General features: G+C 39.5%; 1 protein-coding gene across 1 annotated transcript; it reads right to left on the bottom strand.

Annotated features, from left to right (window-relative positions):
• Positions 1-598: 598 nt before the first annotated feature.
• On the bottom strand, positions 599-13,751 carry LOC142224001 (uncharacterized). Its single transcript, XM_075293809.1, has 2 exons — positions 13,380-13,751; positions 599-1,614 (listed from the first exon to the last, which is right to left on the bottom strand). The coding sequence occupies exons 1-2, from the start codon at positions 13,493-13,495 to the stop codon at positions 1,017-1,019; spliced, it is 714 nt and encodes a 237-aa protein (XP_075149924.1). The 5' UTR covers positions 13,496-13,751; the 3' UTR covers positions 599-1,016.
• Positions 13,752-16,278: the final 2,527 nt, after the last annotated feature.

Raw genomic sequence — 16,278 nt, 5'->3', positions numbered from 1 at the left:
TATAATAATATAATTTTGGCAAAATATTCTATAGAAATAAAATTTTGACAACATTTTCTATACCAATAAAGTTTTGGCAAACTTTTCTATACAAATGAAATCTTTAGAAAATTTTGTGTAGTAATAAAATTTTGACAAAATTTCCTATAGAAATAAAATGTTGACAACATTTTCTATAGAAATAAAATCTTGAGAAAATTTTGTATAGTTATAAAATTTTGACAAAATTTTTTATATAAATAAAATTTTGGTAGATTATTTTTGGGGTATGGACCAGTTTTTGCATAGTTGTTAGAGACCATATACTAGGTTAGGTTAAGGTTAGGTTAAAGTGGCAGCCCGATTAAGATTCAGGCTCACTTAGTGTTTAGATTTATAGCTTTTATTTTCACGGATTTATTAAGTAGAACTAAGGTTCTCTGTGAGATTTAAATGTTTGGAACTAAGGTCCCGTGTGAATGGATTTGGATGACAGAAACAAATCCTCATCCAACACATGTGAGCTTAGGCTCGATGAATAAAGCAATATTAGAAGAAAGAATTCTGAATAAAATTCTAACCAGCTTCAGCACAACCAAGAATTAGAAACACGTTGGGATTTCATTTCACTTACATTATTTTATTGGGAAATATAGAATAATGAGAACAAAGGTGTGTGTATCGTTGAACTGCTGTTTGTGAGAAGAAAGAGGAAGTCTGGCGAACAATGCAGGCAACCTCGGTTTCTGTACTCAAAAATGCTCGGATAAAAACAGGATTAGTGCTGCCACGTATTAAAACATATAGAAACCGGTTGTAATTCAAAGGTATATGTTAGCTTAACATTAGGTGATCAATTCAGCAAAGTATACATTCACAGAATAAAGGTTATACGCTACATTTAAATTGATTAATATAATTCATAATTCACAATTCATTATTATTTATAGTAATATAAACAAAATTGTAATGAGGATAAGTTTATGGGCAAATTGCAGTAAACATCCTCCCCCACCTTGACCGAAAAGGGCAAATGTTCAATCAGTAAGAGCATCGTTAAGTCTGTGTAGCGCCCTGATAGCTATTTGAACCATGTGGATTTGCTCAAGCACTCGACTGTGGATAGCTGAACTTCTGTCTTCTGTTCGTGTAACGCGATATGGCGTTTGACTTGGTTCACGGTTGATGGGGTTTTTGCGATGGTCGGACGTTGATCTAGTATGGCTGATGGTTTTGCCTTCACGAATATTTCTTTGATTCAAGGAGTGTTGATGGCGACTTTGTCTATGAACAGATTTCTGGTGATTTGCGGGACTTCTTTCCCTATTTATCCTGGTTAACAAATGCCGCATATCGGATGGTACTCGTCTACCTCTCATTTGTTCTTCTGTAAGCCGGGGCACGGGATGAAGGTGAAGTAAGGTGTGATGTTCACCTCCACATTCCTTGCACGCTACTTCCGAAATGCAGTCGTATGACTTGTGGGACCGAGCCAGGCAGTTCATGCAATATCCAAGTCGTCGAACTTCTCTTCGTCTAGCGCCAATGTCCATTCCTAGAAATTTTCGGCAAAAACGTAATGAGTGGTATCGGCTGCAAAGGAGACACTGGTGGATGTTTGGATTTCTTGGTGCCCTATTTTAAATAAATAAAGAAAAAAGCTTAAATGGAGTATTTTGGATTTGTTTGTGTTTGTGTGTGTTTTTTTTTTTTTTTTTTTTTTTTTTTTTTTTTTTTTTTTTTTTTTGCAAATTTATCATAAAGAAGAGACTTCGGTTTATTTAGTTTTAAGTGATAAATCCTTGGATTCCAGATGTAAAGGACACAATCTTGTGATGTCTCTTGTTGTAACGCCATTTGCTGTGTTTAATTCCGCTACTCGAACGAATCCATCACGTCCAGGAAATGTCTTCGTTATCCGCCCAAGTTTCCATTCACAGGGTGGAAGTTGATCATCTCTTATAATAACTAACTGATTGACTTCGAGATTTTCTTTTGGCCTTTGCCACTTGTATCGCCGTTGCAGCTCTTTCAGATATTCATCTTTCCAACGCCGAGCAAAGTGATGTTGCAAAGATTTAAGTTTTTCCCATCTGTCAGTAAGTGATATAGTGTCTGACACGTACTCAGGTTGAGCTATCAATGGGGCACCTCGTAGAAAATGTCCAGGTGTTAATGCATTCAATTCCAATGGGTCATCTGTCATTGGTGATAAAGGACGAGAGTTTAGGACTGCTTCGATTCTAGCTAATAAAGTTGAGAACTCTTCGAATGTGTACTTAGAGTTTTGAGCGATCTTCTTAAAATGAGATTTAAAGGATTTGACACCTGCTTCCCACAAACCACCCATGTGTGGGGCGTTTGGAGGAATGAACTCCCAATGGAGACCTTGTATAGAATACTTTTTCGATATATCTTCCGAAACATTATTTATAAATTGATGAAAATCGTATCGAAGTTTTCGCTCTGCTCCAATAAAGTTTGTTCCGTTGTCGGACATTATTTTATTTGGAAGGCCTCTTCGGCTCACAAATCTTGTAAATGCTGCCATAAATGAATTCGAGGAGAGATCTGAACAAAGTTCCAAGTGGTTGGCTTTGGTGCAGAAACACACGAAAACACATACATAACTTTTTTGGTAAACTGCATTTCTTAGACTTGAAGCTTTTACTGCGAACGGACCTGCGAAATCCAATCCAGTAAATGTGAAGGGTAGAGAGAAACTACTTCGTTCTGAAGGAAGGGCTGCCATTAGTTGGGACTGTATCTTACGTTTGTGTATAGTACATATTCTGCACATACGAATGCATTTCTTGATCGCCGATCGTAGTCGAGATATATAATATTCTTCCCGTATACTCCGCATCAATAAATTATTTTCAGCATGTAATAACAAAGTATGTGTAAACTGTATTAACAATTGCGCATAACATGATTGGACCGGTATTATAATCGGATGTCTTTCGTGGTAATTAAGATCTCCGTTGGCTATCCGTCCGCCAACCCTTATAATTCCATTATCATCAACGAATGGATTGAGGGAAAAGAGAGAACTCTTCTTATGAACAGGTTTAAAGCTTTCAAGTAACGTGTATTCTCGGGAGAAATATGACCGTTGAGTTAATGCAATGAGTCTATTTTTTGTGCTTCTGAATTCTTCGTGTGAGATCACAACTGAACTAAAATTCTCTATTTTACGAGTTACCTTACAGAAGCGGAAAACATACGCGAGTACTCTAATAGCTCTATCCCACCTGGAGAACCGTTTAATAATCTCGTCTTCGACTTCACAAGTATAAAAATTTTCAACTCTTCTAATTTCCGGTAAATCTCCATATGTTACTGTGGGCTTTGGCCATTCCTCCGGGGGTCTTTGAAGCCATGAGGGTCCATGCCACCAAAGGTCATTATTAGCCAATTCTTGAGGACTACATCCGCGTGAACCAAGATCTGCCGGATTTTCCGTAGAACGAACATGCCTCCATTGGCAATTTCCCACATTTCGGATAACTTTCGCTACTCGATTTGCAACATACGTTTTCCATGTAATTGGGGGCTTTCCCAACCAACCAAGGGTGATAGAGGAATCACTCCAAAGAAAAAGTTCCGTGTGTTCAAGAGACAAATTAGAAAGTAAATGTTTAGCTAACTTGGACAACAATACCGCTCCACAAAGCTCAAGACGTGGAAGACTCACAGGTTCTATAGGGGCCACCTTAGTTTTAGAAATTAAGAGATGAGAAGAGATTGAAGTTCCATTGTCAGTCCTAAGATATATGGATGCACAATATGCCTTTTCTGATGCATCGCAAAATCCGTGTAGTTGAGAGGTATGAAAAGGGATAAAGTTCACCCATCTCGGGATTTTTATTTGGGAAATATGTCTCATGTTTTCCAAAAATGTGATCCATTTGCTCAAAGTGGAAGGTCTTACGACCTCATCCCATTGAGTTCCTTCAATCCACAATTGCTGAAGAAGTATTTTTGCTTGTATTATGATCGGCGAGACCCATCCGACGGGGTCAAATAATTTTGAGACGGTGGAAAGAATTTGTCGTTTTGTTGTAGGTTTTGAAGTTGGAGACAGTTCGAGGTCATATGTAAATATATCACACAAGGCATTCCATTGAATGCCAAGTGTTTTTGTACCGCTTGTCTCATAAAACCTAAGAAATTCAGAATCTAACACGTTTTGTTGGGGAACAGAAGATAGAATATCAGAACAATTCGAAGTAATTTTCTTCAATGGGAATCCGGCAGAGTTTAACATATCAATTAATTGGGATAAAGTGTCGACCGCTGTGTCTATGTCGTGAGCACCCGATAAAATATCGTCAACAGAGGTTTCCTTAAGAATCACCTTAGATGCCCTTGGATATTCATTCTGTGAATCTCGGGCGAGTTGAATTAGTGTCCTTATCGCTAAATAAGGAGCACAATTAACACCAAAAGTTACTCTGGTTAGGGCATAATCGTTTATAGGACCTAGTGGGGAAGGTCTGAATAATATTCTCTGAAACTGAATATCGTCATCGTGGACTATAATTTGGCGGTACATTTTTTCAATGTCACCGCAGTAAACATACTTATATAACCTCCATCTAAGAATTATTGTTGTCAAGTCCAGTTGGAGAGTGGGACCAATATGAAGCACATCATTAAGAGATACTCCTGAGCTTGTTCTTTTCGACGCATTGAACACAACTCTCACCTTCGTGCTACGACGCTCGGGTTTAACGATGGCGTGATGGGGTAAATAGAACGAACAAACTGATGCATTAGATGATGATTCTTGAGAACTTGTAATTGTCATATGATTTAAAGTTAGATATTCGTGTAGCACATCGTTATATGCCGTTGCTATTTGGGGATCTCTGAAAGCTGTTTTTTCCATCCTAATATATTGACCGAGAGCATGAGATCTGGATGGACCTAAAGGTGACTGGGACATATAATCCTGTTTGAATGGAAGTCTAACCACGTACCGACCATCTTGGTTCCGAAACGTAGTCCTCTTAAAAAGATTTTCGCAATATTCATCATCCGCTGAAGAGCAAAATTCTGTAGGAACTTCTTCTTGTTCCCAAAATACTCTAAGTTGGTTACTAGGTTAGGTTAGGTTAAAGTGGCAGCCCGATTAAGATTCAGGCTCACTTAGACTATTCAGTCCATTGTGATACCACATTAACTAAAAGTACCTATTACATATGGGCACTTCTAGTTTTAACCGCTGAACCTTCTTGATTATTTTTCTTTGTTGAACCAACCAGATTGTTCCAAAAACAGTAGCAGACTGCTTAAGTTAACGTTTTCCAGATCCGCCAGTAATCTGAAGCTATATGCTCCTAAAAGTTGCTTGCGCTTTACACAAAATGCAGGACACTCACACAAGAGGTGTTTAATTGATTCTTTTTCCTCCGCATCATGACAGCTCATACAATAGTCATTATACTTCGCGCCAATAGTTTTTGCAAAATCGCCTATCAGGCAGCGACCCGTTATAGCAGATATCAGGAGTGATATCTGACGTCTCGAGAACATTAGCATATCTAGTGTGCGGTTTAAGTTGAAATGGGGCCATATTTGCTTGGTGTCGTTACAACCCTTGCAATTCTCCCATCGAACATTTGCCATCATAACAGCCTTCTCACGCAGCATGAGCTTGCAGGTAGCTAGGGGCATACCAACAAATTCTAGTTCCCCTGGAATATGTAAGGTAGTCCCTAGCCTTGCCAACTCATCCGCTTCGCAGTTCCCCGGTATGTTCCTATGGCCAGGCACCCATATTAGGTGAATATTGTACTGCTCAGCCATCTCATTGAGAGATTTGCGGCAGTCGATGGCCGTTTTCGAGTTGAGGAACACAGAGTCCAAGGATTTTATTGCAGGTTGACTGTCTGAGTATATATTAATGCCCACATTTTTTGGAACATTACTTCTCAGCCAATTCGCCACCTCTCTTATTGCTAATATTTCAGCCTGAAAAACACTACAGTGATTAGGTAATCTTTTCGCTATTCGAAGTTCCAGATCATTAGAATATACTCCGAACCCCACTTGTCCATCCAATTTGGAGCCATCAGTGTAGAAATCTATATATTCTTTATTCCCCGGGGTCTGTGTGCACCACGCCTCACTGTTGGGGATTAGAGTCTCAAACTTTTTGTCGAAAAGTGGACTCGCCAAAGTGTAATCCACTACGTTAGGCACATCTGGCATTGTTTTGAGGACAGAACTGTGACCGTAACCTTTTTCCGACCACAGCGATAGTTCGCGCAACCGCACAGCCGTTGTTGCAGCTGACTGTTTGGCCAAAATGTCTAAAGGCAATAGATGCAGCACGACATTAAGGGAATTTGTTCCTGTCTTGCTGAATGCGCCTGAAATACACAAACACGCCATACGCTGAACTTTATCTAAACAAGTCGGTTTCTGAAGTGCCGGCCACCAGACTACAACACCATATAGCATTATAGGTCTAACCACTGCCGTGTATAGCCAATGCACAATTTTTGGTTTCAGTCCCCACTTTTTTCCTATTGCCTTTTTGCACGAGTACAAAGCTACAGTTGCCTTTCTCGCCCTTTCTTCAATATTAAGCTTAAAGTTCAGCTTCCTGTCCAAAATAACGCCAAGGTATTTTGCACATTCACCAAAGGGAATTTCAATACCCCCTAAGGAAATAGGCCTAACCGTGGGAGTTTTGCGATCGTTGCAGTACATGACTAATTCTGTCTTTGCAGGATTTACCCCAAGACCATTGTCTTTCGCCCATTTCTCAGTCATCCGGAGGGCCCTCTGAATAATATCTCTGATTGTGGATGGGAATTTTCCCCTGACTGCCAGAGCCACATCATCTGCGTATGCCACCACTTTTATCCTTTCTTTTTCTAGAGTAACCAGAAGGCTATTTATAGCAACATTCCAAAGAAGAGGTGATAGGACTCCTCCTTGGGGAGTGCCTCTGTTCACATACCTTTGTATGTTTGCTTGTCCTAGTGTGGCTGAAATACGTCTCTTCATTAGCAGTTCGTCTAACAGCCTGAGTATACATGGATCAACATTCAGAGTTATCAGTCCATTTAATATCGAGCTCGGATGGACATTATTGAACGCCCCTTCGATGTCTAGAAACGCCACGATTGTGTATTCTTTGACAGATAGTGAGCTTTCAATAAAGCTGACTAGTTCATGTAGTGCGGTCTCAGTAGACCTGCCCTTCGAGTATGCATGCTGTCGTTTCGAGAACAAACTTGAATCGATGCTAGTTCTAAGATAAATATCTATCATCCTCTCCAGAGTCTTAAGTAGGAATGAGGATAAGCTGATTGGTCGGAAATCCTTCGCCCTCGAGTGAGAGGCTTTTCCCGCTTTAGGTATGAAAACGACTTTTGTTTCCCTCCACTTTCCTGGGATATATGATAAGTTGATACATCCTTTATATATCACCGACAACCAGGGGATAATTTTGTCAGTTACAGCTTGTAACTCCGCCGGAGTAATTCCATCAGGTCCAGGGGATTTGAATGGTCCAAAGCTATTTAGCGCCCATCTTATTCTAGTTTCCGATACAATTTCCTCGACAGGAAACGACCGCTGAGCAACTGTGGCACCGCCAGTACATGGTTCAACCGTCTGATTTCCAGGAAAATGTGTGTCCAATAGTACCTCCAGCGTCTCCTTACTGGACGTTGTCCAATTGCCCTCCGATGTTTTAATGAAACCTGGAGCGGAGTTGGTGGATGCTAGAACCTTCCGTAGTCTGGAAGCCTCGGACGTATTCTCAATACTGCTGCAGTAAGCATTCCAAGAGTTATGCTGAGCCTTTCTCAGTTCTCGCTTGTATCCTCTCAGATTCTTCTTGTAAGCGTCCCAGTCCTCAGGGGCTCTGGTGGACTTTGCCTTGTTAAAGAGCTTCCTGCAGGAGTTCCTCATATTACTTAATTCCGTAGACCACCATGGTGGTCGATGTTTCCCCCTTGGCTTTCCTCTAGGGCATGCAGCTTTCAGTGAGATGTTGAAGGCCTTAGTAATCCGCTCCACTGCGTGTTCGATATCTTGCACATTTCTCATATTTGTCTCTGTTATTTCCGGTATCATCATATTGAACGATTCCCTATACCTATTCCAGTCAGCTTTCCTAACATTTGGCGGAAATATGATCTTGGTGATATGAACATCAAATTTGAAACTGATGTAGCGATGATCTGAGAAGCTGTGTTCACTTAAAACCTGCCACTCAGATATCATTTCATTTAGTTCTTGCGAGGCCAAGGTGATGTCCAAAACCTCTTGCCTGTTTTTAGTGACAAAGGTTGGGACATCTCCCTTGTTGCAAACTACCAGATTAGTACGCAAAATAAACTCTATTAGCGACTCTCCCCTTGCATTAGTATCACTACTTCCCCATATACTATGATGTGCATTCGCATCGCATCCCATAATGAGTTTCGCCTTTGTTTTCAGTGACTCCTCCACTAAGGTCTTAACGGCATATGGAGGCATCTCCCTGTCATGTCCCATGTAGACCGAAGATACCCAATATTTGCATTTGGCTATTTCTAAACTTGCAACGACAGTGTCTGTATTGCACATTGAGGGAAGCAGAAACAAATTGAGCTCGTTTTTAGCAATTATACAGGCTCGATTTACTTCATTACCAGTATACTGCAATAGTTTGAACCCCGGAGTACTTAATTCACATATTTTGTTTTTGTAAACATATGGTTCTTGAATAAGAACTATATCTATGTCCCCTTTCATCAGGAGAACTTTTAAGGCAGCACATGCAGCCTTACAATGATGAAGATTTATCTGGAGGATCCGTAGGACCATCGAGATTTTCAACAACCGTCACATCAGCCGCTTCGATCGAGTCATCAAGAATGTCCTCTTCAGAGATATCGGTGACTCTCGCAATAACCATAGGTTCGACTTTGGTGAGTTCTGAGGCAATAGAAGCCTCCTCACGCATACGGTATCTATCCATGTCTTCAACTTTGGTATCTCCCTCGACTTCGCAAGAGGATCCGCTTACTTCTGATTCAGACAGAGGCTTGTCCATTTCTGAATCCTTTAGCTGATCGTTTTTATACACCTTCATTTGGATATAATGAAAGCCATAACATACACGGCCCTGGGACTTTGCCAGATGTGGCAAAGACTGAGTGTTCAATATAAACACTGCATGCCGTCTTGGTCCATCCACTTCATCCAAACGGCCAACCTTCCAATCAGCTGTTGGAAGATCTGGATTGCATCGTTTCAGTCTATTTAAAATAGATTCAGGGTCAGAAGGGTTTGCAGGTATCCAGGCATGTGCTCTAGGTCTAGCCGGTATGTCTTTCTTCTCGACTAACTCTAGAGCAGCTCCTTCCCAAACTTCACCAATTAGTATCAGAGCAGCTTTAAAACATTCTATAGACCTCTGGTCCTCAAATGCGACTAGCTTAAATCGTCCTTGATACCAACCAGCCTCTTGGTGTCGAGGATCTGGGCCGGGAAACTTTTCCAGTACCTGTGAGTAGACGACAGATAGAGCATTCTCAATTTCCCCCCATTTTTGCTTTGGAACCATACCGTCCAATGCTCCTTTATTAATGATAGCCATCACAAGGCTATCTTTAGCAACTGAGGCAAACGATCTTTGATCCCTTTTGGAGGATGGCAGCTCATCCGGCGATCGTTCCCTTTTTCCAGTCTCAAGAATTCCTTGAGCCCATTTTAAGGAATCGCTTTGTTTAGCCGACAACGTGCTTGGGTCGACTGATCCTAACTTCTTTAGGATAAACAAAGCATTTCTGCGTTCCTTGAATCTCTTTCGTGAGGGATTACCTCCTTTTGATGTCGTTACCTTAGAAAAAGTTCGACTTGTCAGTGTGTCGCCACCTGTCGACCCGTCTACAGGTCGACTAATTGGGCCTAACTCTTGGTCATTGCCCAGATTTATAACTCCAGTCGATACCCGTCCACTGGGCCCTGAAGTTAGCAACCCAGTGGATGACTTGGAATTTCGCTGCATGGTGGCTTAATATCCCACCACACTTGAAATTCGTAGTAGGTACCTATTACTATGAGTTTATCCGCTATTGAAAAAAACACGTCCGTTCCGTTCGACGGTTGAATAGGAATTCAACCGTCGTTCGACACCTCTGTCGCATGCAAGGAAAAAGAGGAAGTTGTTCGAATTGATATCGGACCACTGATTATCCATCCAAATATCGTAGCCTGCGCTATCAACGAACCACATACATTCTTCACTCCTTCCAATAACAAATGAGGAATTACATTGCTACCAAGTAATAAATCTACATGCCCAGGAGAATGGAAGTAGGGATCTGCTAATTCCAACTCATCCAAGTCATCAAAAGAAATGTCAGGCCTTTTAACAAAAAAATTCGGAAGTAATCGCGTTATCCTGGGAACAACTATAGCCTTAGCATTAACAATTTTACCGTGAGAACTGGAGAAAAGAGAAAATGAGCACATCGATTTAGAATTAGCTACAACCTGACCACCCAATCCTCTAATTTCAAAACGCTTCGCCTCAGTGGGGAGCATCAATCTCTGTTGCAATCCGCTTGAAATAAAAGTCTTCTCTGATCCTTGATCAAGGAAAGCTCTTGCGGTAAAACAGTCTCCCCTATGCTTGATTGTCACCATTGCTGTGGGTAGAAGTGTGTTCTCAACGCTCTCCTCGTTATCTTGGGAAGAAAAGTGAGAAGATGTTTGACAAACCTCGGACGCCGTTGCTTGTTCAAAAGTAGAAGAGTCCTCTTCGAAGTCTTCGTGAGTAGTTAGACTATTCTGCGGGCTAGAAATTGTTTGAAAATTGGCGGCTTGGTCACCCTGTGTCCTGGTGTTAGGGAAATGTAAAAGAGTGTTGTGATTCCGTTTGCAAACTATACACATGTGTTTACTTTTACAATCCTTCCTTGAGTGTTTATCGGATAGACAATTGAGGCACATTCCATTCCGCGAAACAAATTGAGAGCGGTCAGCTGGCGAGAGCTTTCTGAACTGCTGACAATTCCTTAGAGCGTGAGATTTATTGCATAGCTTGCATGTAACATGTGATACTCTTTCTGTGTTGAACGAGTTTATCTCAGGTGACTTCCTAGAAACTGCTTTTGTGCCGTGAATAGTATCAAGTCTTTCTACTATTTCATATCTATCAGATAAAAACTGATCCATTTCGGACCATTTTGGTAGCTCCTTATGAGATTTCAATGACTGTTCCCAAAGCGATAAGGTTTCGTGTGGTAGTTTTGTCGAACACAAAAATACCAAAATTGGATCCCAGTCTCCAGTGGATATCTCTTGGGCCTTGAGAGCAGCCAGACAATCATTAATAGTTGATTGGATCTTCTGCAACGATTCGCTACTTTCTGAAGAGATGCTCTTCAAATTGAAAAGTATTCTTAGCTGATTATCGACTAATATTCTTTTATTCTCATATCGGGCGCGAAGTGCTTCCCACGCCAAAAAAAAGTTATCACCGCATAGATTATACTTCCTCACTATACCCGCGGCTTGCCCCTTCACTTTCAAGCGGAGATGATATAGTTTCTGAACTGGCGTAAGCTTTGGATGATTAATGTACACTGCTGTGAACATATCTCGGAATGAGGGCCATTCCTCATATCCGCCTTGGAAATTTTCTGTGTCGCAGGGAGGGACTTTAATGCAACTGAAATCCGTGTCAGTATCTTGCAAATTAAATGACGTTCTCGACGGATCAGATGGTGAGATCAGAGTTTTCTGATAATCTAGAATCCTTGCCTTGCATCTATGAAAAGTCTTAGTACAAGTCGCATATTTCTCCTGCGCCGCCTTTTTAAATTCCTTATCCACATCATCAATCCTATTGGCGAACACGAGCTTATAGGATTTTTGGACATTCATCCACCTTTCCTTTAAATCCTGTAATATGACTTCTAAAACGGAGTCCGTTTGATCAGCCGGTGCAATCTCACTATGTCGAGAACAAAACATCATCAAATCGTCTGAATAGAATATGAAATCGTCTTGCGTCTCAGCCATGTCAACACGCTACGCTCTTGAAGGTATAAATAAACAAAAGGCAGGAATTTGAATGAGGGGTCAGTCTGTCCTAAATCAAATCTCCTACTAATGGGTGTCGATATCGAACACTCAACAGAGTAGTTCCAAAAACAGTAGGCCCAGCACAAAACGATGCAAACACGACCAAAAAAATGGATTTATCGTAAACTCAAAATCGAACACTAAACAATATTTAATGGTTGAATTCACAAACAAAAATCTTCGATCGTTATCCGGAAAAATTATTCCGAAAGAATGCTAAAATTAATAATTCTAACAATTCACGAAATGTTTCGCTAAAGGTCTCATGAGATTCCTTAAAAATTACCGTTTAAAAAATTGGAGGAATGTCGTAGTGTCCGCAAAATACTCGACCAATTTCTCTATTCTCGGGAATGAAATGTCTCCCTATCTCCGAACTTGATAACAGGATACCTAAATCGGGTTAGACTCCTGAAATTCTTTGGTGACTTGACAAACAACTAATTCAGCAAACAAAATTTCATTTCATCAACCCTTCTCATTAACACACATTCACATAGAGATAGAGTCACAACCATTAAATCAGTTTTTCGTAAAGCCAAAATAAATCACTCATTCCAGACCAACAATTTGTAAACAACAACAACATTTATCCTCAGCAAATAACGAGCCAGAAGATTCATTGTGCAACAAATCATATAAAACTTTCAACAAATTTCGAAAATCTTACGACTTTCAATCATAGCATTATCGACGTGGCTATGCATTAAACAAATATCAAATTGCGGTATGATCATGTAAATAGCATTGCTCCTTAAAATCCTTACGACGATTTCCAATATATTTGTCTCGGTCATTGAGCAAATAATATATATTTCGTTTCCCAGGGATGGAAATTCAAAGGCAATATGTATTTATAAAATTTGTAGAAAAGTATTTATTTATATAGAAATAGGTGCAGGTGACTGACAACTTGTAATTTGTATGAGGCAATTATGTGAAATTATATGGTGGATACTTCCTTAATGCATTGACATTTATATATAATATATATAGTAATACGCCAAGGGTTGTAAGGGATTGTACGATATGATTTGGTTTCTTGTGTATTATGGCGATAAGCAATTCACATCTAGATTTACTTTCCACTTTTATATATTCAAACCCTTCACTTTGCAAAATGTTGCTAATGGCCGTGGTTTCGTTACTCTATTGTGTAAAAATACTTAATAGGAAAAGTCGGTGCCTACTTTCAGGCTGCCCATAATTATAGTAAAGACGTCAATAAATTTCACTTTTGTAAGGAAACCATGACCATACTATGAAAATATATAAAATAAAATTTTCTGACTTACAGCGACTCCAAGCAAATGTTACCGAGTGTCATTGTAGATCTGAGTAGATTAAAATTTCTGTAGGTGTATTGTTGTGTGTTGAGTTGCAGTGTTGCTGGAGAATGTCCCAGTTGCATAAAGATGTTGGGTTGATGATAAATGTTGTGATTCTATTTGCTGATGTTGCGATTATAGATGACAAAAAAGAGTCCAATGACGTTGATGTGTTGTGTTTGATGTCTGATGAGCTTGTAGTTATTGCGAAATGTTGCTATGGATGACTAAAAATGTTCCAGCTGTGTTGTGTGGTGATACTGACTGATTGGGAAATGTTGCAGAGAATAAATGTTGCCAGCGTTTGTTTTGATATGTGAAATATGTACGGTGTTTCATATAAGGGATGATTCTGATGATGGGAGCTTTTTGGCCATGCAGTATCGTAGTTGATGATAGAGATGACACGAATTGAAATGATCACTGGAATGTACTTTTACCCAAGAACTGATGCTGGCACTTTATACAGATCCAACACCTTTCCAATGCGTGTATGTGAATTTTCTATTATTGTTGTCACCGGTGTACCTTAATTAGGGCTAAAGTTTGTTGGAAAGCCACTGGTAATATAAAATTTCACCGTCACTGAATTCAATGTTGCCCACCGCGATTCATCCGTATCAATGTTGAACAGCCTAATTTGTACAACGAAAATGTATGAGTAAAGGTTCAAATGAAGGAACACATTGTTTGTATTGAGTAAGATTAAACAAAACCTGTGAAGAATTCTTGTGATGACAACGAACGTACCAAATTTCTTGAGCGCGTAGCTTTTATGATTTCTTTTTAGGCCTCACTAAGGCAGCTTCCTGTGGGGAAATGTCTTCTTTACCTCTTAAGGGAGCACTTTATTCAATGTTGGAAGCAACTTTGAGTTTTGGAAAGCCTTTTTTTTTCCGTACTCTACGCTTTTCGTAGGTAATTCTGATAATTGATTATATGACCGTTGTGCCGAGTAACTTTACCTTATCCAGCGAATTTCCCGGCTATATTTATAACCTTACGCTTCAGTTAGTGGTTCTGGATACTTGATTATGAAATTTAAGAAGCACGAGAGTAGTTAAATTACTGCCGCCTTGTTATGTAAATTATTGTTGGGGCTCCCTCGTGGAGCTTTGTTGCGTAATCTTCTCGACTGATGTGGATATCAGAAAATCTAGGCATAAATTGGCTTCTTACCTCGAACTTCGTTCTTTTTATTATGTTACTCTTGTAACTGTTACGTGTTATCGCAATCTCAATTTGATCACATGCATCAAACCATAAAATTTGAAGATTTAAGTTTATTTGACGAATTTCTTTCCTTCGACCGACGCCTTGTTGAGAAAAAATGGTGCCAAATTCACTTATACTTTCATCAAGGTTGCCAAGCCGCTCTAAAGATATTATTTTTAGATGTTTGCAATTAATTTGGAGTTTTTCTTTTTATAAATGTAATTGAACATATTTGGTTCAATGTGAACAGAAGGTATGAAATCCAAATATGTCTATTATAATGGTTGGTGTATATTTATAAACATATTTACCCAGCATACGGTAATATTTGGGTAGAAAATATGGGATTTAACACTTTCGTGCAATGCAATTTCTGGACATTAATCCGAGGACTATATTTTGAAATAGAACTGATATTGATAAATTTCGAAGGACCATGTTTAGATTTATAGCTTTTATTTTCACGGATTTATTAAGTAGAACTAAGGTTCTCTGTGAGATTTAAATGTTTGGAACTAAGGTCCCGTGTGAATGGATTTGGATGACAGAAACAAATCCTCATCCAACACATGTGAGCTTAGGCTCGATGAATAAAGCAATATTAGAAGAAAGAATTCTGAATAAAATTCTAACCAGCTTCAGCACAACCAAGAATTAGAAACACGTTGGGATTTCATTTCACTTACATTATTTTATTGGGAAATATAGAATAATGAGAACAAAGGTGTGTGTATCGTTGAACTGCTGTTTGTGAGAAGAAAGAGGAAGTCTGGCGAACAATGCAGGCAACCTCGGTTTCTGTACTCAAAAATGCTCGGATAAAAACAGGATTAGTGCTGCCACGTATTAAAACATATAGAAACCGGTTGTAATTCAAAGGTATATGTTAGCTTAACATTAGGTGATCAATTCAGCAAAGTATACATTCACAGAATAAAGGTTATACGCTACATTTAAATTGATTAATATAATTCATAATTCACAATTCATTATTATTTATAGTAATATAAACAAAATTGTAATGAGGATAAGTTTATGGGCAAATTGCAGTAAACACTTAGACTATTCAGTCCATTGTGATACCACATTAACTAAAAGTACCTATTACATATGGGCACTTCTAGTTTTAACCGCTGAACCTTCTCGATTATTTTCTTCTGTTGAACCAACCAGATTGTTCCAAAAACATTAGCAGACTGCTTAAGTTAACGTTTTCCAGGTCCGCCAGTAATCTGAAGCTATATGCCCCTAAAATTTGCTTACGCCTTACACAAAATGCAGGACACTCACAAAAGAGGTGTTTTATTGATTCCTTTTCCTCCGCATCATGACAGCTCATACAATAGTCATTATACTTAGCACCAATAGTTTTTGCAAAATCGCCTATCAGGCAGCGACCCGTTATAGCAGATATCAGGAGTGATATCTGGCGTCTCGAGAACACTAGCATATCCAGTGTGCGGTTTAAGTTTAAATGGGGCCATATTTGCTTGGTGTCGTTACAACCCTTACAATTCTCCCATCGAACATTTGCCATCATGACAGCCTTCTCACGCAGTAAGAGCTTGCAGATTCTAGTTCCCCTGGAATATGTAAGGTAGTTCCTAGCCTTGCTAGCTCATCTGCTTCGCAGTTCCCCGGTATGTTCCTG

Source organism: Haematobia irritans, chromosome 2 (assembly GCF_050003625.1).
Source record: "Haematobia irritans isolate KBUSLIRL chromosome 2, ASM5000362v1, whole genome shotgun sequence".
Classification (NCBI taxonomy): Eukaryota; Metazoa; Arthropoda; class Insecta; order Diptera; family Muscidae; genus Haematobia; species Haematobia irritans.
The sequence above is the reverse complement of the archived record's forward strand: the minus strand, read 5'-3'. Positions and strand labels throughout refer to the sequence as shown.

Coding starts and splice junctions, on each gene's coding strand:
- LOC142224001 (XM_075293809.1), bottom strand. CDS start 13,495: ATGCAACTGGGACATTCTCCAGCAACACTGCAACTCAACACACAACAA. Junction 1,615..13,379: donor AACATTTGCTTGGAGTCGCT/GTAAGTCAGAAA, acceptor TATTTAAAATAG/GGCACCAAGAAATCCAAACA.